The sequence below is a fragment of the Macaca fascicularis genome, chromosome 16 (genome assembly GCF_037993035.2).
Source record: "Macaca fascicularis isolate 582-1 chromosome 16, T2T-MFA8v1.1".
In the NCBI taxonomy this organism is placed as follows: Eukaryota; Metazoa; Chordata; class Mammalia; order Primates; family Cercopithecidae; genus Macaca; species Macaca fascicularis.
Genome location: NC_088390.1, coordinates 38302730 through 38324637, shown reverse-complemented (window position 1 = coordinate 38324637; position 21908 = coordinate 38302730). Strand labels below are relative to the sequence as shown.

At 43.8% G+C, this 21908-nt stretch overlaps 1 protein-coding gene across 2 annotated transcripts in view; it reads left to right on the top strand.

The window, feature by feature from the left end:
- CRLF3 (cytokine receptor like factor 3) overlaps nt 1-21908 on the top strand; it is a 55618-nt gene that overhangs the window by 3130 nt on the left and 30580 nt on the right. For both annotated transcript variants that reach the window (XM_005583376.3, XM_074018958.1), the window contains exon 2: nt 18702-18909. In XM_005583376.3, coding sequence (XP_005583433.1) covers nt 18702-18909 — 208 coding nt within the window. The remainder of the gene's footprint in view (nt 1-18701; nt 18910-21908) is intronic.

The following is a 21908-nucleotide window of genomic DNA, read 5'->3' as shown; positions in this document are numbered from 1 at the left end:
ATGAGCCCCTGTGCTGCCTGGCATGTGACTTTTTTATTGAGATATAATTCACTTGCCATAAAAGTCATGCCTTAACGTTTACAATTCAAAGGTTTTTAGTATATTCATAGAGTTGTCCAACCATCACCACTGTCTAATTCAAGTATGTATTCATCACCCCCAAAAGAACTCCTTAGCTGTCACTCCCATATCCCCTGGCAACCACAAAACTTTCTGTCTCCATGGATTTGCCTATTCTGGTCATTTCATATAAATGAATTCATACGATATGTAGCCCCTTGTGACTGACTTCTTTGACTTAGAATAATGTTTCAAGGTTCATTGATGTGGTAGCACGTAACAGTACTTCAAACATTTTTGTGGCTGAATAATTGTTATGTGGATATACCACATTTTATTTATCCATTCATCAATTAATGGACATTTGGATTATTGGATTAATTCCACTTTTGACTATTATGCTTCTGTAAAGAATTTGTGAACAACTTTTTGTGTGAACATGTTTTCAGTTCTTTTAGAATATAGCTAGGAATTGGTGGATCAAAGGCAACCTTTTGTTTAACCTTTTCAGAAACTCTTGGCATACTTTTTATCTTTTTTTTTTTTTTTTTTGAGACAGGACCTTGCTGTCACCCAGGCTGGAGTGCAGTGGCACAATCTCGGCTCACTGCAAGCTCTGCCTCCCAGGCTCAAGTGATCCTCCCATCTCAGTGTCCCAAGTAGCTGGGAGTACAGGCACGTGCCATCACACCCGGCTAATTTTTTGTATTTTTAGTAGAGATGAGGTTTCAGCGTGTTGCCCAGGCTCCTGAACACCCGCTTTGGCCTCCCCAAGTGTTGGGATTACAGGCTTGAGCCACTACACCCAGCTTCTTTTTTTTTTTTTTTTTTTTTTTTTTTTTTGAGCCAGAGTCTTGCTCTGTCACCCAAGCTGGAGTGCAGTGGCATGATCAAAACTCACTGCAGCCTTGACTTCCTGGGCTCAAGCCATCCTCCTGTCTCAGATCCCCAAGTAGCAGGGGCTGTAAGTACACACCACCATGCCTGGCTAATTTTATTTAATTTTTTTAGTTGAGCTGATGTCTTCCTGTGTTTCCCAGACCGGTTTCTTTTTCTTTTCTTTTCTTTTTTTTTTTTTTGAGACAGAGTCTCGCTCTTTTGCCCAGGCTGGAGTGAAGTGGCACAATCTTGGCTCACTGCAACCTTCAGCTCACTGCAACCTTAGGCTCACTGCAACCTCCGCCTCCTGGGTTCAAGAGATTCTCCTGCCTCAGCCTCCTGAATAGCCAGGATTACAGGCGCCTGCCACCATGCCCATCTACTTTTTGTATTTTTACTAGAGACAGGATTTCACCATGTTGGCCAGGCTGGCCTCGAACTCCTGACCTCAGGTGATCCTGCCCACCTCAGCCTCCCAAAATGCTGGGATTACCACTGCACCTGGGTAAGCCACCATTCCCAGCTGCCAGGACAATTTCTAACTCCTGAGCTCAAGCAATCCTCTTGCCTCAGCCTCCCAAAGTACTGGTATTACAGGTGTGAGCCGCTGCATCTGGCCTACCTTTTATCTTTGCTTTAGTTTCTTATCCTTTAAAATCTAGCATGAAATTTGTCTCGTGTTAAGAAATCATGTTGTATGAACATTTAGAAGGAAGAAGAATAAAAATGTTTTTAAGTTATTCTGTCAAAACTGCCAACATGTAGCAGTTTCTCCTCTTGTGGTTAAGTTTAGGCTCTACCCTCTTTTCAGAGAAAAGGAAGTTCTGCGTAGGAATGCAAGGATTGTCTGTAACTCTTACTGTTTGAATAAGTTAAAGGCTAGAAAGCTGTTCATTGTCTTCAGGAAATCAGATAATGTTTACAGCCAACTTGGCCTAGCTGATGTTGAAATCATTAAGAATAGTTCTCTATAGCTCGCTGGAATCCTTGGTACTAAGATGTAAATACCAAAGAAATTAACTCCCACTGTCCTTAAATATTCATTTGTTCATTCACTCAATAAATATTTATTGGGTGCCTACTGTAGGGCTGAGAAACTTCTAGGTCCTAGATTCTGTGTTCAAGGAAATAGATCACTGCCCTCCTGGATTTATGCTTTCCTCTTTACTTTGATGGCTGATACTACCCCTAAAAACAAAATAAGAAAAACGTAAGTTCTGGCCGGGCGCGGTGGCTCAAGCCTGTAATCCCAGCACTTTGGGAGGCCGAGACGGGCGGATCACGAGGTCACAAGATCAAGACCATCCTAGCTAACATGGTGAAACCCCGTCTCTACTAAAAAAATACAAAAAACTAGCCGGGCGAGGTGGCGGGCGCCTGTAGTCCCAGCTACTCGGGAGGCTGAGGCAGGAGAATGGCGTGAACCCGGGAGGCGGAGCTTGCAGTGAGCTGAGATCTGGCCACTGCACTCCAGCCTGGGGGACAGAGCAAGACTCCGTCTCAAAAAAAAAAAAAAAAAAAAAGAGAAACGTAAGTTCTATTTGTGTATTCATTTTTAGATTTCGCTTCTATTATATCTTTCATCACTTGTCCTATTTCTACAGCATTGGCCTTTCTGTTTGTTATAAGTAGAGATCCAACCTGGCCAATATGGTGAAACCCAGTCTCTACTAAAAAAATATAAATTAACCGGGTGTGGTGCTGGGTGCCTGTAGTCCTAGCTACTCTGGAGGCTGAGCAGGAGAATTGCTTGAACCGGGGAGGCGGAGGTTGCAGTGAGCCAAGATCACACCACTGCACTCCAGCCTGGGTGACAGAGCGAGACTCCATTTCAAAAACAAAAACATAAGTAGAGATAACTGATCAAAATGTCATGTAGTGATGTCAGCTGGCCACTCAGGCCTCACAGAGTGGCACCACTTTGATAACATTGCCAAAGTCAGGGCCTGGTCTTTAAGCTTTGTAAGTCCAAAAAGTTCATCTTTGTACATTATCAAAGGGGAATTAGTTGAGGTACTGGAGGTGTCTACAGTGAGAAATGCCAGTATTTTATTCTGTGTGTTCTTTTTTTTTTTTTGAGACGGAGTCTCGCTCTGTCGCCCAGGCTGGAGTGCGGTGGCGCGATCTCAGCTCACTGCAAGCTCCGCCTCCTGGGTTCACACCATTCTCCTGCCTCAGCCTCCCGAGTAGCTGGGACTACAGGCGCCCGCCACCTCACCCGGCTGGTTTTTTTGTATTTTTAGTAGAGACGGGGTTTCACCGTGGTCTCGATCTCCTGACCTCGTGATCCACCCGCCTCGGCCTCCCAAAGTGCTGGGATTACAGGCGTGAGCCACCGCGCCCGGCCTATTCTGTGTGTTCTAATTCACTCTATAACATCACTGTGTTGGCTTTCATGTACCTTTTGGTATTCCGATTCAGTATTTCTCAAGACCCTGACAAAAGCAAGTCTCTGCTCCTTCAAGAGCAAATGGTAAGATCCTTGCGCCTAATTAAGATACTAGTTGGTGGCTGGGCGCAGTGGCTCATGCCTGTAATCCCAGCACTTTGGGAGACCGAGGCGGGCAGATCACCTGAGGTCAGGAGTTTGAGACAAGCCTGACCAATATGATGAAAACCTGTCTTTACAAAAAATACAAAAATTAGCCGGGCGTGGTGGTGGGCGCCTGTAATCCCAGCTACTCGGGAGTCTGAGGCAAGAGAATTGCTTGAAGTCAGGAGACAGAGGTTGCAGTGAGCTGAGATCGTGCCATTGCACTCCAGTCTGGGCAATAAGAGCGAAACTCTGTCTCAAAAAAAAAACGAAAAGAAAAGAAAGCCGTTATTGCTCCTTTTATCTCCCACTTCCTCTTCTGTTACCCATTTTCAAAACACTACAAAAATCTGAGTATAGTTTTAGTAGTAGTACTTAAAATGTTCCTATTATAGTATTCTAAGAAAAGGTTAAATCCAGATACAGGGAAAACCAAGAACAGGTGAAATAAATAAATAAATATGTATATATGTATATGTGTGTGTATATATATATATAATTATTATTATTTTTTTTAATGAAGTTTCACTCTTGTTGCCCAGTCTAGAGTGCAATGGCGCAATCTTGGCTCACTGCAACCTCCGCCTCCCAGGTTCAAGCAATTATCTTGCCTCAGCCTCCTGAGTAGCTGGGATTATAGGTGCCTGCCATCACACCCAGCTAGTTTTTGTATTTTTAGTAGAGACAGGGTTTCACCATGGTGAAGGCTGGTCTCAAACTCCTGACCTCAGGTGATCCGCCCATCTTGGCCTTCCAAAGTGCTGGGATTACAGGCATAAGCCACCACACCCAGCCCAGATGAAATATTTTTAAAATAACCTATAATTCTACTACTTACAGACAACTGCAGTTAACTTTTATTTATTTATTTATTTATTTAGGAAATGAAGTCTCACTTTGTTGCCAGGCTAGAGTGCAGTGGCGCCATCTCGGCTCTTTGCAACCTCTGCCTCCTGGGTTCAAGCCATTCTTCTGCCTCAGCCTCCTGAGTAGCTGGGACTACAGGTGCGTGCCACCATGCCCAGCTAATTTTTGTATTTTCAAGTAGAGATGGGGTTTCACCATGTTGGCCAGGATGGTCTCAATCTCTTGACCTCATGATCCACCTTCCTCCACCTTGCAAAGTGCTGGGATTACAGGCATGAGCCACCCTGCCCGGCCTGCAGTTAACATTTGATGTATCTTTCTATATATATTATTCTGCAAAGTTGAGAGGCTACTATATATGCAACTTTGTATCACTTTTTAATTTTTATTAACATTATAAGCATTTTGTTAACATTATAAGAATTTTGGTAACGTTATAAGCATTTACAAGAATATTTTCCCATGTAAAGCCTTTTTTTTTTTTTTTTTTTTTTTTTTTTTTGAAGACAGTCTCACTTTGTCATTCGGACTGGAGTACAGTGGCACCACCTTGGTTCACTGCAACTTCCAAGTCCTGGGTTCAAGCGATTCTCCTGCCTTAGCCTCTCAAGTAGCTGGGATTACAGGCACATGCCACCACACCCGGCTCATTTTTTGTATTTTTAGTAGAAGGAGGTTTCATCATGTTGCCCAGGCTGGTCTTGAACTCCTGAGCTCAGGCTGTTCACCCACCTCGACCTCAAAAAGTGCTACGATTACAAGCATGAGCCACTGCGCCCATCCCACAGCCTCATTTTTAATGCAGAGTTGGAGTCTATTATAAATACTTAAGGGAACATTTGTTGGTGGTAGGTTGCAATATATTGATTCTGGCACTCCAAAGTACTGGTAGCAAAACTAATTGCACATAAGGGGGTAAAAATAAAAGCCACACATATAGAGTCAAAACAACAGGGATATATTCTGAGAAGTGTGTCATTGGGCGATTTTGTCATTGTACAAACCTAGATGGTATCATCTGCTACACTCCTAGGCTGTATGGTATAGTCTATTGCTCCTAGGGTACAAGTCTGTACAGCATGTTACTATACTGAATACTGTAGATAGTTGTAACATATTGTAAGTGTGTATCTAAACATAGAAAAGGTACAGTAGGCATGGTGGGTCACACTTGTAATCCCAGCACTTTGGGAGGCCAAGGCGGGAGGATCTCTTGAGCCCAGAAGTTTGAGACCAGTCTGGGCAATATAGGGAGACCCCATCTCCACAAAGAAATTGAAAATTATCCAGGTATGGTGGTGCATGCCTGTGGTCCCAGCTACTCAGGAGTCGAGAGGATTCCTTGGTTCCTTGAGCCCAGGAGGCTGAGGGTGCAGTAAGCCATGATCCCACCACTGTATTCCAGCCTAATACAGTGTAGACAACAGAACTAGACCCTGTCTCAAAAAAGAAAGGAAGGAAGGAAGGGAGGGAGGGAGGGAGTGAAGGAGAGAGGGAGGAGATACAGTAAAAATATAAAAATATAGTAATATAATCTTACGGGACTACCATTATGTATGTGATTGTTATTGTCCAAAACATCGTTTTGTGATGCTTGACTGTATTTTGTGTGCAAAAGACCACATATTTACGTTGGTTTTTGAGTCAGTCTTTTCGACCAATAAATCTTTTCACAAGTTTTTTTTTTTTTTTTTTTTTTTTTTTTTTTTTGAGATGGAGTCTTGGTCTGTCACCTAGGCTGGAGTACAATGGCACGATCTCAGCTCACCGCAACCTCTGCCTTCCAGGTTCGAGTGATTCTCCCGCCTCCATCTCCTGAGTAGCTGGGACTACTGGTGCACACCACCATGCCCGACTACTTTTTCTATTTTTAGTAGAGACGGGGTTTCACCATATTGGCCAGGCCGATCACAAACTCCTGAGCTCGTGATGTGCCTGTCTTGGCCTCCCAGAGTGTTGGGATTACAGGCGTGAGCTACCATGCCTGGCCTACAAATTGTCTTTTTTTTTTTAACTTTTTATTTCCTGAACAACACCGATGTACAGAAATCATCTTTAAATATGGCACTCTGAAAGCTGCTGGTTGAGTTTAAGACTCCCCAGAAATATAGAAGGAGGTCAAGGAGAATTAAAACAAGCTGTTCTGGCCAGGCTCGGTGGCTCACACCTATAGTCCCAGCACTTTGGGAGGCTGAGGTGGGCGGATCATCTGAGGTCAGGAGTTCGAGACCAGCCTGGCCAACATGGTGAAACCCCGTCTTTACTAAAAATACAAAAAAGTTAGGTGGTGCACCTGTAATGCCAGCTGCTTGGGAGGCTGAGGCAAGAGAATTGCTTGAACCTGGGGGTCAGAGGTTGCAGTGAGCCTAGATTGCGCCCCTGCACTCCAGCCTGGGGAACACAGTGGGACTCCATCTCAAAAAAAAAAAAGAAAAGAAACTAGCCATTTTCTGGTCGGGTGTGGTGGTTTACGCCTGTAATACCAGCACTCTGGGATGGCAAGGTGGGTGGATTACCTGAGGTCAGGAGTTTGAGACCAGCCCAGCCAACATGGTAACACCCCATCTCTACTAAAAATTCAAAAACTAGCCAGGCGTGGTGGTGGGTGCTTGTAATCCCAGCTACTCGGGAGGCTGAGGCAGGAGAATTGCTTGAATCCAGGAGGTGGAGGTTACAGTGAGTGGAGATTGCGCCCCTACATTCTAGCCTGGGAGACAGAGCGAGACTCTGTCTCAAAAAACCAAAACACAAAAGAAAAAAACCCTCAAAAATTTGCTGGGCGTGGTGGCAGGTGCCTGTAATCCCAGTTACTTGGGAGGCTGAGGCAGGAGAATTGCTTGAACCCGGGAGGCAGAGGTTGCGTTGAGCCGAGATTGCACCACTGCATTCCAGTTTGGGCAACAGAGCAAGACTTCATCTCCAAAAAAAAAGAAAAGAAAGAAAAAAAAGTGTGTGAATGTTATGTTATAGAGGTATATTTTTGTGTGTAGATTTTTTTTTTTTTTTTGAGACGGAGTTTCACACTTGTTGCCCAGGCTGGAGTGCAATGGCACAATATTGACTCACGGCAACCTCCGCTGCCCAGGTTCAAGTGAGTCTCCTCCGAGTAGCTGGGATTACAAGCATGCACCACCACGCCTGGCTAATTTTGTATTTTTAGTAGAGATGGGGTTTCACCATGTTGGTCAGGCTGGTCTCAAACACCCAACCTCAGGTAATCCACTAGCCTCAGCCTCCCGAAGTACTGGGATTACAGGCGTGAGCCACCATGCCTGGCGATTTTGTTTTCGTGTAGATTGTAATGTATATAATTTTGATAGAGAACTGGTTTTTTTTTTGAGGCGGAGTCTCGCTCTGTCACCCAGGCTGGAGTGCAGTGGCATGATCTCAGCTCAATTTAACCTCTGCCTCCCAGGTTCAAGAAGTTCTCCTGCCTCAACCCCCTGAGTAGCTGGGATTACAGGCTCCTGCCACCACGCTTGGCTAATATTTTTGTATTTTTAGTAGGGACGGGGTTTCGCCATACTGGCCAGGCTGGTCTCCCAACTCCGGACCTCAGGTGATCCGCCCGCCTCTGCCTCACAAAGTGCTGGGATTACAGATGTAAGCCACTGCTCCTGGCCGATAACTATTCTTTTTTTTTTTTTTTTTTTTGAGACGGAGTCTCGCTCTGTCACCCAGGCTGGAGTGCAGTGGCCGGATCTCAGCTCACTGCAAGCTCCGCCTCCCGGGTTTACGCCATTCTCCTGCCTCAGCCTCCCAAGTAGCTGGGACTACAGGCGCCTGCCACCACGCCCGGCTAGTTTTTCGTATTTTTTAGTAGAGACGGGGTTTCACCGTGTTAGCCAGGATGGTCTCGATCTCCTGACCTTGTGATCCGCCCGCCTCGGCCTCCCAAAGTGCTGGGATTACAGGTTTGAGCCACCGCGCCCGGCCGATAACTATTCTTATTGCTATAAATCTGGTAAATAATATGACTAATTTGTCATCTAAAAAGCCAAACAAATATAGAACAGCCTTTTATTGTTATTACTATTATTACTGTTTTTTTGAGACGGAGTTTTGCTCTGTCACCCAGACTGGAGCACAGTATCTCAATCTCGGCTCACTACAACCTCTGCCTCCCGGATTCAAGCAATTCTTCTGTCTCATCCTCCCGAGCATCTGAGATTACAGGCGTGCGCCACCAAGGCCCAGCTAATTTTTGTTTTTTTTTGTTTTTTTTTGTTTTTTTTGTTTTTTGAGACGGAGTCTCGTTCTGTCACCCAGGCTGGAGTGCAGTGGCGCGATCTCGGCTCACTGCAAGCTCCGCCTCCCGGGTTTACGCCATTCTCCTGCCTCAGCCTCCCGAGTAGCTGGGACTACAGGCACCCGCCACCTCGCCCGGCTAGTTTTTCGTATTTTTTAGTAGAGACGGGGTTTCACCGTGTTAGCCAGGATGATTTCGATCTCCTGACCTCGTGATCCGCCCATCTCGGCCTCCCAAAGTGCTGGGATTACAGGCTTGAGCCACCGTGCCCGGCATTTTTGTATTTTTAATAGAGTCGAGATTTCACTGTGTTGGCCAGGCTGGTTTTGAACTCCTGGCCTCAAGTGATCTGCCCACCTTAGCTTCCCAAAGTGCAGGGCTTACAAGCATGAGCCACAACACCCGGCCCAGCCTTTTTTTATTATTGAGGGCTATCAGTGAGTCACTAATATTTGCCATTATTTTAGTTGTTCCTATTAGCCATGAAAGCTTGCGAAACTAAACTTGCCTAATGTTCAGTTTCCTTCTGTGTAAAATGAGGATAAGGATAGTATCTACTTTACCTGGCCATTGTGGGAATTAAAATGAGAAACTTATTTAAAATGCTTAGCACAGTGCCTAGGACATAGGAGATTCTTAATGTTAGCCATGATAATGCTAAATATTATTGTTATTCGAGGTGACATCCCCTGCTCCTCCAACTGATAACTTATTCTTTAAATGTCTCCTACTCTCTTTCCCATCATAATGCTCTTTTAATGCTCTGATGCCAGTTTGTGGCTGCCCCAGTTATGTAAGAACATAATTCATTTCATTATAGTTACTTTTGCTTGCCATCCCTGTTACCAGAATGAGAGTTTTTGAGGTGAAGACCATGCTTTATTCATCTTTATAACCCTACTTTCTGGCACATACACAGTAAGTGTTGAATGAATACCTTTATGAATGTTGTGGATGTAATTTGGCAGACATTCTTTTTTCGATTATCTTGGTCTTAATGATGTGCACTCTATTAGATAATCAAGAATTAAACATGTATTTTTTCATATGGTTTGTTTACTGCTACGTAATAAAACTGTGCCAAAGCTTAATAACTTAAAAGGCAACCATTTTATTTGCTTACAATTCTGGAAGTTGACTGGGGCTCAGATAGGTAGTTCTCCTGCTTTTGCTTGGCAACACTTTTATGGTTGCGCGAAGTTGAGGCTGGAATGTCTGACATAGAACATTCACTTATATTGGAGACTTAGTATTAGCTAGTCTCAGTTGGAACACTGGCATACCTGGGCTTTGGTGCGAATCTCTTTCTCTGTCTTCCTCCCTTCCTGCCTTTTCACCTTCCTGTCTCTTTCCCCTTGTCCTCTCCAGAAAAGTAGGCATACTTCTTTCATGGTGGCCTCCAAAAAGCAGATGTTGACAGGTCTTCTGAAGGATGAGGCCTGGAACTGGCACAGGATTAGTTTCACTCTATTGCTGTGCACGTGTGATTGCATTGCTAGTCACAGGCCCAGCCCAGATTCTAGGGGAGAGGACCACACAAGGCCACGAGTAGTTGGAAGTGTGAATTCCTGGTACATTGGGGGCCACTACTGTAACAGATTACCAAATCATATAATATACGTTTTGTTTTTGAAAGTTCTCAAATAAGCATTTTTTTTTCTTAAAAAACCTAAGTGTAAGAGAAACAAGGAGAAACATAGCAGTGCTTACAAGTCCATTCTTGAGTCAGACTGAATTCACAGTCTCTGCCACTTCGTAACTTTGTGATGTGGCCAGTTTCATCTCTCTGACTCCCATGTTACTCATCTACGCCATCTACACATGTTCTCTTCACAGGGTTATGGTAGAGTTTAAATTAGACCATAAGTACAGTTTTACCTGGCATACAGGTACTCAGTAGATGATAGCTGCTGCTGTATTGTTACTGTTTCCATTATTACTAATGACTGATGTCCTGGTATCAGTACAAAAACAAATAGCTAATATATATTTCACACAAAATGAGAAAAAAATATGTTGATTAGCGTCTTCAATTTCAGTTGACTATTTTTATCTTTTATTTTATTATTATTTATTTATTTATTGAGATGGAGTCTCGCTCTGTCACCCAGGCTAGGGTGCAGTGGCACCAATCTCAGCTCACTGCAGTCTCCGCCTCCCGGGTTCATGCCATTCTCCTGCCTCAGCCTCCCAAGTAGCTGGGACTACAAGCGCCTGCTACCACGCCCGACTTAATTTTTTGTATTTTTAGTAGAGACAGGGTTTCACCATGTTAGCCAGGATGGTCTCGATCTCCTAACCTCATGATCTGCCTGCCTCAGCCTCCCAAAGTGCTGGGATTACAGGCGTGAGCCACTGCACCTGGCCTTTTTTTAAATTTGTATTTGAGATGGAGTCTCGCACTGTCACCTGGGCTGGAGTGCAGTGGCACAGCCTCGGCTCACTGCAACCTCTGCCTCGCAGGTTCAAGCAGTTCTCCTGCCTCAGCCTCCTGAGTAGCTGGGATTACAGGTGCCCGCCACGATGCCCAGCTAATTTTTTTGCATTTTTAGTAGAGATGGGGTTTTACCATGTTGGCCAGGCTGGTCTTGAACTCCTGACTTTGTGATTCAGCCGCCTCAGCCTCCCAAAGTGCTGGGATTACAGGCATGAGCCACTGCACCCGGCTGTCTTTTATTTTTGATCAGTATGTTTTTCTGTTTTTTTGTGGGGGTTTTGTTTGTTTGTTTGTTTTGAGACAGATTGTTACTCTCTCACCCAGGCTGGAGTACAGCAGCGTGATCGCGGCTCACTGCAACCTTCACCTCCTGAGCTCAAATGATTCTCCTGCCTCAGCCTCCCAGTAGCTGGGATTATAAGCAGGCAGCACCAAACCCAGCTAATTTTTGTATTTGTAGTAGAGACAGGGTTTCACCATGTTGCCCAGGCTGGTCGCAAACTCCTGAGCTCAGGCAGTCCAGCTGCCTCAGCCTCCCAAAATGCTAGGATTACAGGCGTAAGCCACTGTGCCTGGCCAGTTTTTAATGAATATGTTCTTGTTAGCAAATAGTTTTGTGTTTTGTATATGTGGTTTTCTTTTTTGTTTGTTTGTTTGGTTATTTTTGAGGCAGGGTCTCACTTTGTCACCCAGGCTGGAGGGCAGTGGTGCAAAAACCATCCACTACAGCCTCAACCTCCCAGGCTCAAGTGATCCTGTCACCGTAACCTCCCAAGCAGCTGGGACTACAAGCCATGCCGCCACACCCAGCTGATTTTTTGTATTTTTTACTAGAGACAGAGTATTGCCATGTTGCCCAGGCTGGTCTTGAACTCCTGGACACAAGTGATCCGTCCTCTAAAAGTGCTGGGATTATAGGCATGAGCCACTGCACCTGGCCTCTGCATATGTCTTTTTAGTAACTAAACTCTGGAGGAAAATATATCAGTCACTATTGTTTTGGAGGGTTGTGAAGGAAATAATCCTTAAGCTTTTGGGTGGCTTAGTATTGAAATACAAACTTGATGAATTTTTGGCATTTTGTGAGCTCTTAATCATGTTAAAACTTTAGAACAGTTGCTTTGGGGTTATATTCAACTGTAGTGGAAACTTGGTAAGTTTTATTTTTTATTATTATTTATTTTATTTTATTTATTTATTTTTTTGAGGTGGAGTCTTGCTCTGTTGCCCAGGCTGGAGTGTGATGGCACTATCTTAGCTCACTGCAACCTCCGCCTCCCGGGTTCAAGTGATTCTCCTGCCTCAGCACACCAAGTAGCTGGGACTACAGGCGTGCACCACCACGCTTGGGTAATTTTTGCATTTTTTGTAGAGATGGGGTTTTGCCACGTTGGCCAGACTGGTCTTGAACTCCTGAGCTCATGATCCACCTGCCTCAGCCTCCCAAAGTGCTGGGATTCCAGGCATGAGCCACCGTGCCCAGGCCAAAACTTTGTAAGTTTTGATGGTCTGTTACATTAAAGGTTTTAGTGGCAGATTATTTCAAAATATTATTAATCAACATAAACAATGTATATTACAGTTTCCTTTTTGAAATCTTGACTTCTCTGTCATTTATATTCTCAAATCTATTTTGTTACAAATCACCACAGTTGTTTTTGCCTTGAATGGCTAGGTAGCATTTGAAGCTGATTGTCCACCACACAATTCTTTACACAGGGACAGGAAATACTACATGTTGTACCAAGAAGTGTCTTTAGCCAATACATAATTTACAGATTTATCTGGGAGCTCTTTTAAAATAGTGTTCTATGGCCGAGCGCGGTGGCTTACGCTAGTAATCTCAGCACTTTGAGAGGCTGAGGCAGGAGGATTGCTCAAGTCCAGAAGTTTGAGACCAGCCTGGGCCACACGATGAAAATCCGTTTCTACAAAAAATACAAAATTTAGCTGGGTGCAGTGACACATGCCTGTGGTCCCAGCTTCCTGGGAGGCTAAGGTGGGAGAATCACCTGAGTCCAGGATTTCGAGGCTGCAGTGAATTGTGATCGTACCACTGCTCTCCAGCCTGAATGACCAAGTGAGAACCTGTCTCCAAAAAAAAAAAAAAGTGTCCTGTAAGTACAAAACGGCTTGGTGTAATGAAAGAGCATAGTCTTTGGAATTAGACTGTTTCTGGCACTGCAAAGCCTTGGGTAAGTTGTCTTCTTTGGTCCTCACTTTCTGAAACTGTATTGTGAAGATTTATTGAGTTAACAGTGAACACATGCAACCATTGGTACCACATCAAATATGAAGAAATTCACTCAGCAGTGGAGCTGCATTTTTAAATTAGTTTCATAAAGTCAAGCAAATGAACTTGATTAGTTACATGATTGGATTAAAGGTGACTAGGCTTTAAATCATGAACTATTTCAAGGAAAAGAAAATGATCTCATGGTAGTATCAAGTTTGAAATGGCAGTGGTTGGGATTCTATAAGCAAAAGGGACCAAATTTAAAATGAGAGTACAGGAGGTGAATTTGGAAATTGAATCTCACTTTTTTAGCCCTCTCTCTGTTTTGTGTTCACATACTTCCTTTTTTCTGAGGCTCTGAAACAAAAACAAAACATAAGCTCTGCAATAGCTGAAGGAGTTTTGAATTCTTTCTAAAGAGGAAATTGACTTTACCTAACCAATGCACTTCCTGTGTATGCTGTATCCGCTAAAGAGCAAGACAGGACCTCAGCGGCATAGTACTCAACTGCAGAATTTCCTCTTGACCATTCGAAATGTATTACAGCGCTCTGACACAAGGTCTTTATTTATTCTGGTATCTGTAATGTGTATACAAGGTACCTGAGGGTCCTGTTAAAAATACAGGTTTGGCTGGGTGCGGTGGTTCACACCTGTAATTCCAGCACTTTGGGAGGCTGAGGCGGGTGGATCACCCGAGGTCAGGAGTTCGAGACCAGCCTGACCAATATGATGAAACCCCATCTCTACTAAAAATACAAAAATTAGGCGTGGTGGCATGCGCCTATAATCCTAGCTACTCAGGAGGCTGAGACAGGAGAATCACTTGAACACGGGAGGTGGAGGTTGCAGTGAGCCGAGATTGCTCCCATTACACTCCAGCCTGGGCAACAAGAGCAAAACTCCATCTCAAGAAAAAAAAAAATACAGTTTCTAGGGGAGGAGGAGGAAGAAAAAAAATTAACGTTCTGATTTAGCAGTTCTGGGTGGGGCCTGAGATTCTGAATTTCTAACAGTACCCCAGGGGATGTGTTAAAATCATAAGGTATTCTCTCTTTGGTTCTTTTAGAAAGTTCTTTGAAACACACATGATTAACTGCGTTTTCACTCAACAGCATTTGTTTGCCAGATGCTATGTAGATGAGGGCCTAGTTTGCAAATATCTCATAGTTGAATGGTGAGCTGAATCAAGTGCAATTTGGGTTTATGGCCTTTCTTTCTTTCTTTTTTAAATTTTTACTTGGATCTATTTCACAGAAATTCTTTGGTAACTACAGAAATTAGTTAACAATTAATTTAGAATTTTTCTTTGTGATTTAAAGAATTATTTTACTAACTGCACAGATATTATTATAATTGTGTTAATGTCAAATGGAGAGAAAAGGGCTGGATGAGGTGACTCATGCCTTATCCCAGCACTTTGGGAGGCTGAGGTGGGTGGATCACCGGAGATCAGGAGTTCGAGACCAGCTTGGCCAACATGGCAAAACCCTGTCTCTACTAAAAATACAAAAATTAGCCAGGTGTGGTGGCGTGTGCCTGTAATCTCAGCTACTCAGGAGACTGAGGCAGAAGAATGTCTTGAACCCAGAAGGCAGAGGTTGCAGTGAGCCAAGATTGCGCCACTGCACTCCAGCCTGGGCCACAAGAGTGAAGGTCCATCTCAAAAAAGAAAAAAAAAAAGGGAAGAAAATTGTTTCTATGATCTGCCCACCCGGTAGATGATACTGCTCTTTTTCTGTTTTAGTCCTTGGGCATGGACATTTTTTGTTTTTACGTGGTTGTGAACATTGCTGGGAAACAATATTGTATTCTGCTTTTTAAATTTAGAGAGAATTTAGAGAATAAATAGAAAGTTTTAAATTTCTCCATCAACTGTTGAAATATTGTTTTTTATTCATAATTTGATATGTTCTTTCTTGGTGGAGTTTTCTTATACTTTAAACTTTCGTGGTAAGAGAAAGTTAACAAAAGGGTTAGGGTTATGGTAGTAAACAATATGTCATGAAACTAAGATAATAATATCTGGAAAGCAAAGTATGTTTTTTCTTTAACTTATTGGAGTGACTTATAGTTAGAATTTTCTCATTAAGTGAGAGAAAACGAATTGTATGTTACCTGAATTGTTTTTGAGAAGAGGGCCTTGCTCTGTCGCCCAGGTCTGGTTGTAGTGGTGATCCTCCCACCTTGGCCTCCCAAAGTGCTGGGATTACAGGCTTGAGCCACCATGCCTGGCCTGTTATCTGAGGTCTTTAAAATAAAAATCCAGGTGCAGTGGATCACTCCTGTAATCTCAGCATTTTGGGAGGCCAAGGTGGTAGGATTGCTTGAAGCGAGGAGTTCAAGACCAGCTTGGGCAACATAACAAGCTCTCATCTCTACAAAAAGTAAAAAGTAAAATTAGCCAAGTGTGGTGGCCTGCGCCTATAAGATCAGCTGCTCAGAAGACTGAGGCAGGAGGATCACCTGAGCCCAGGAGTTCAAGGTTGCAGTGAGCCAGGATCATGCCACTGCACTCCGGCCTGTGAACAGAGTGAGACCCTGTCTCTGAAATAAAAGAATAAAAAATCTAGTGTCTGTATAGACAACCTGTTTGTCTTCATAATATATTTGACGTGAAGATTTTCCTGTCATATCCCCTAGAATATGGGTTCTTAATCTGAGATCTGTAGATTTAGCACAGTATTTCTCAAATTGTGGGCTGCAGAATTACAGGTGTGCTTGGAAAAAATGAGAACTCCATCCATACACTCCTTTAGGCCCTCCTGTCATTTTCTGGTTCAGTAGGTCTGGGATGGAACTCTGCAGTCTGAATTATAACAAGTAGCCTACATGATTCTTCTGCAAATGAGGTTTCATAATTACTGCTTCAGGCAAGCGATGGTTTGGCTCTGAGGGAATTTGTAAACTTCTGAAATTGAATAATTTTTTAGGGTATAGATTATTTATTTTGGGGGGAAGAGGCTTTATTTTTTCTTCTCTTTCAATAAATTTGAAAGGAAGAGGCTTTATAAACCTCTCATTTAGATTCACAAAGAGCACTGTCATTCAAAAAGGATTAAGTCATTGTCCCAGCTCTGCCTCCTACAGGCCTCTTTGGTTTTTAAATAATTCTTGGTTTTCTTTTAGCATAATGAGGGCGTTTTATCCATGAGGTTTTTTGTTTGTTTGTTTGTTTGTATTGTGGCTTTTCATTTTTATTTAGAGACAGGGTCTCACTCTGTCACCCAAGCTAGAGTGCAGTGGTGCAGTCACAGCTTACTGCAGCCTCGACCCCCTGGGCTCAGGTGATCCTCCCACCTCAGCCTCCTAAGTATCTGGGACTACAGACATGTGCCACCATGCCCAGCTAATTTTTGTATCATTTGTAAAGACAGGGTTTCTCCATGTTATCCAAGCTTGTCTCAAACTCCTGGGCTCAAGTGATCCTCCTGCCTTAGCCTCTTAAAGTGCAAGGATCATAGGTGTGAGCCACTGCGCCTGACCATGGCTTGCCTTTTTTTTTTTTTTTTTTTTTTTTGGAGATGGAGTCTCACTCTGTTGCCCAGGCTGGAGTGCAACGGTGCGATCTCAGCTCACTACAACCTTCGCCTCCCAGGTTCAACCGATTCTCCTACCTCAGCGTCCGAAGTAGCTGGGATTACAGGCACGCACCACCAGTGGGCTCAGCTAATTTTTTTGTATTTTTAGTAGAGACGGGGTTTCACCATGTTAAGCTGGTCTTGAACTCCTGACCTCGTGATCCACCTGCCTCGGCTTCCCAAAGTGCTGGGATTACAGGCATGAGCCACCGTGCCCGGCTGACCATGGCTTTTTAATCTACCATTTCTTTGCTGCTTTTCAGTAAAATGCATTTTAATCCCCTCATAATTAAACAATTTTTAGTATTGAAACATACAATTTTTCAAGAACACCTTTTACAGATAATAATAATTTATAACTTTTTTTATCGAGTATAACAATGTGCTGTTTATTTTACCCACTGTAGTACCTAGTTTATTTTAATTTATCCTCACAGCAACTCCATGAAGTAACTATTATTTATTTCTTTTTTTTGAGATGGAGTCTCACTGTGCTGCCCAGCTGGAGTGCAGTGATGCAGTCTTTGCTCACTGCAACCTCTGTCTCCCAGGTTCAAGCAATTCTCCTGCCTCAGCCTCCCAAGTAGCTGGGATTACAGGCCCGCACTTCCACGTCCAGCTAATTTTTGTATTTTTAGTAGATACGGGGTTTCACCACATTGGCCAGGCTGGTCTCGAACTCCTGTCCTCAAATGATCTGCCCTCCTTGGCCTCCCAAAGTGCTGGGATTACAGGCGTGAGACACTGCGCCCAGCCGAAATAACTATTATTATGCTCATTTGACAAATAAGGAAATTGAGGCATAGAATACTTAATTAACATAACTAAATTGACATAATTTATCAATGATGAAACCAAGATTTGGCTTATTCTATCTGACTTGAAGGGCAATTCTGTGTACTTCTGCCTGTTTGTGCAAATCAATCACATTTGGTTTGTCAGTGAATGGAAGATGTATATATACAACGGAATACTATTCAACCTTAAAAGAGAAGGAAATTCTGTCATTTGTGACAGCATGGATGAACCTGAAGGACATCATCCTAAGTCAAAGAAGCCAGATACAGAAATAAACATATTACATGATTTTATTTATGTGTAGAATCTAAAAAGGTCGAAATCATAGAAGCAGAAAGTAGAATGGTGCTTGCTAGGGATGGAGTTGGGGATGGGGAGATGTTGGTCAAAGGGTACAAAGTTTCAGTTATTTAATATGCATAAATTCTAGAGATCTCAAGTACAGGATAAGGACAATAGTTAATAATACTGTAGTGTGGCTGGGCGCAGTGGCTCATGCCTGTAATCCCAGCACTTTGGGAGGCCGAGGCAGGTGGATCACGAGGTCAGGAGATCAAGACCAGCCTGGCTAACGCGGTGAAACCCCGTCTCTACTAAAAATACAAAAAATTAGCCAGGTGTGGTGGTGGGTGCCTGTAGTCCCAGCTACTCTGGAGGCTGAGGCAGGAGAATGGCATGAATCCGGGAGGTGGAGCTTGCAGTGAGCAGAGATCGTACCACTGCACTCCAGCCTGGGTGACAGAGTGAGACGCCGTCTAAAAAAAAAAAAATACTGTCATGTATACTTGGAATGTGTTAGGAGAGATCATAAGTGTTCTCACCACACAGAAAGGTCACCATGTGAAGAGATGGACATGTTAATTAGCTTCACTACAATAACAGTTCACTATGTATATGTGTATCAAAATATCACACCTTAAATATATATAATTTCAATTAGTCTTTTTTTTACTAAATTGAAGATGATGGTTATATGGTGCTTTTAGATTATTGTGAATTGTACCTATGGATTAGCCTTTTTTAAAGATTCTGATTTTGAGTATTTTGTTATTTCTTTTTAGATCAAAGAAAGTGCATCACAGACAAGAGATGTTCTCAAACAGCATTTTAATGATTTAAAGGGAACCCTTGGAAAGCTCCTGGATGAGCGATTGGTGACCCTTTTGCAAGAGGTGGACACCATTGAACAGGAGACCATTAAACCACTAGATGACTGCCAGAAGCTCATAGAACACGGAGTCAACACTGCAGAAGACTTAGTCCGAGAAGGTGGGAGACCAGGGATCCTGTTACATTAGTGCATTAGTACATTTTCACACTACTGATAAAGACATACCCGAGACTAGGCAGTTTACCAAATAAAGAGGTTTAATGAATTTACAGTTCCATGTGGCTGGGGATCATGGCAGAAGGAGAAAGTCACGTCTCACATAGCGGCAGACAAGAGAAGAGAATGAGAGCCAAGCGAAAGGGGTTGCCTCTTAAAATATCATTAGATCTCGCCGGGCGCGGTGGCTCAAGCCTGTAATCCCAGCACTTTGGGAGGCCGAGGCGGGTGGATCACGAGGTCAGGAGATCGAGACCATCCTAGTTAACATGATGAAACCCCGTCTCTACTAAAAATACAAAAAACTAGCTGGGTGTTGTGGCGGGCGCCTGTAGTCCCAGCTACTCGGAGGCTGAGGCGGGAGAATGGCGTGAACCCAGGAGGCGGAGCTTGCGGTGAGCCGAGATCACGCCACTGCACTCCAGCCTGGGAGACACAGCGAGACTCCGTCTCAAAAAAAAAAAAAAAAATACCATTAGATCTCATGAAAGTTATTCACTACTGAGAATAGTATGGGAGAAACTGCCCCCATGGTTCAATTATCTCCCGTTGGGTCCCTCCCGCAACACATGGGAATTATGGGAGTACAATTCAAGATAAGATTTGGGTGGGGACACAGAGCCAAACCGTATCACATACTAAATGTGATTCGTTCAGATTGACATTTTGCAGATTCCTTAGGATAGCAGCAGGCTTCTTGCCAGCTGTGGGGTTCTTAGAATGTTCTTACCTAGAGACAGTTTGTGATATAGGATGACAGATATACAGTTAGGCATCCCATGGCAACTGCAGTTGAAGTGTTAGTTATAATTAGTTATAAAACAAGAAAGAATAAATGACATGGGGCACATTGAGATGTTTTGATACGGGCATGCAGTGTGTAATAATCACATTGTGGAAAATGGGGCATCCATCCTCTCAAGCATTTATCCTCTGTATTACAAACAATCAAATTATACTTTTTTTTTTTTTTTTGACACAGGAGTCTTGCTCTGTTGCCCAGGCTAGAGTGCAGTGGCACTATCAGGGCTCACTGCAGTCTTGACCTCCCTGGCTCAGGTGATCCTCCCACCTCAGCCTCCCAAATAGCTGGGATTACAGGCGCATGCCACCATGCCTGGCTAATTTTTGTATTTTTGGTAGAGACAGGGTTTCACCATGTTGCCCAGTCTGGTCTTGAATTCCCGGTCTCAAGCAGTCTTCCAATCTTGGCCTCCCAAAGTGCTGGGATTACAGGTGAGAGCCACCACAATTATAGTCTCCACTGTTCTGCTTAAAAAGTTAAAAAAAGTGATTGGTGTTTACTCCTATCTTCAGCCAATTGAGTCATGCCCTGCTGCCTTCCTTTCTTCATTCTACTCACCTTCCTTCAACAGAGATCTTTGTCAGGCACATAACATAAACAAGGGGGCCAGATGCAGTGGCTCACGCCTGTAATCCCAGCACTTTCGGAGGCTGAAGCAAGTGGATCACTTGAGGTCAGGAGTTTAAGACCAGCCTGGGCAACAGCCTGTCTCTACAAAAGAAAAAAAAAAAAATTAGCTGGGCATGGTGGTATGCACCTGGAGTCCCAACTACTTAGGAGACCGAGGTGGGAGGATCACTTGAGGCCAGGAGATTAACGCTGCAGTGAGCCGTGATTGCACCACTGCACTCCAGCCTGGGTGACAGAGTGAGACCCTGTCCCAAAAAATATAAAATAAGAGTAAGAATAAAAGCCAGGTGCAGTGACTCACGCCTGTAATCCCAGCACTTTGGGAGGTCGAGGTGGGCGGATCATGAGGTCAGGAGATCAAGACCATCCTGGCCAACATGGTGAAACCCCGTCTCTAGTGAAAATACAAAAATTAGCTGGCCATGGCAGCGTGTGCCTGTAGTCCCAGCTACTCGGGAGGCTGAGGCACGTGCCACTGCACTCCAGCCTGGGTGACAGAGTGAGACTCCCTCTCAAAAAAAAGAAAAGAATAAAATAGGTGAGAGTTCTTTCCTTTGGGATTCAGAGCCCAGTGAGAGAGAAATACATGCTAAGAGAGATCTAAGACCTTATTGGAGCACAGAGGAGGAAGTTCTTAACTTTGTCTGGAATAGTATAGGATAGCTTTCTGTAGGAGGAGTTCCACAGAGGCTATCAAGCAGACATAGGAAAAAGAGGAGGTAACAGCATGATTCCAAGCAGAAGCAACATCATCATAAATTAAGTGAATGGCATTTTCAAGGATCAGTTGAAGCTTTTTTTGTTTTTGTTTTTTTTTTGAGACAATCTCGCTCTGTCGCCCAGGCTGGAGTACAATGGCGCGATCTCAGCTCACTGCAAGCTCCGCCTCCCAGGTTCATGCCATTCTCCTGCCTCAGCCTCCCGAGTAGCTGGGACTACAGGCGCCCGCCACCTCGCCCGGCTAATTGTTTGTATTTTTAGTAGAGACAGGATTTCACCGTGTTAGCCAGGCTGGTCTTGATCTCCTGACCTCGTGATCCACCCACCTCTGTTGAAGCATTTTAAGCAGCAGAGTGACATGATCAGATGTGCATTAAAAAAAAAATGATCCTGCCTATGTTTTGGAGACTGTGTTAGAGATTGTAAGACTAGAGGGAAAAGAGACTGATTAAAAAGTTATTAGAGGCCGAGGCCAGGCTAACACCTATAACCCCAGCACTTCGGGATGTCAAGACGGGAGGATCACTTGAGGTCAGGAGTTTGAGACTAGCCGGGCCAACATGGTAATACCCCATCTCTACTAAAAATACAAAAATTGGCCAGGCGTGGTGGCAGGTACCTGTAATTCCAGTTACTCGGGAGGCTGAGGCAGGAGAATCGCTTGAACCTGGGAGACGGAGGTTGCAGTGAGCCAAGATTGCAACATTATACTCCCAAAGTGCTGGGATTACAGGCGTGGGCCACTGTTTTAAAAAAAATTAGCCGGCCGGGCGCAGTGGCTCAAGC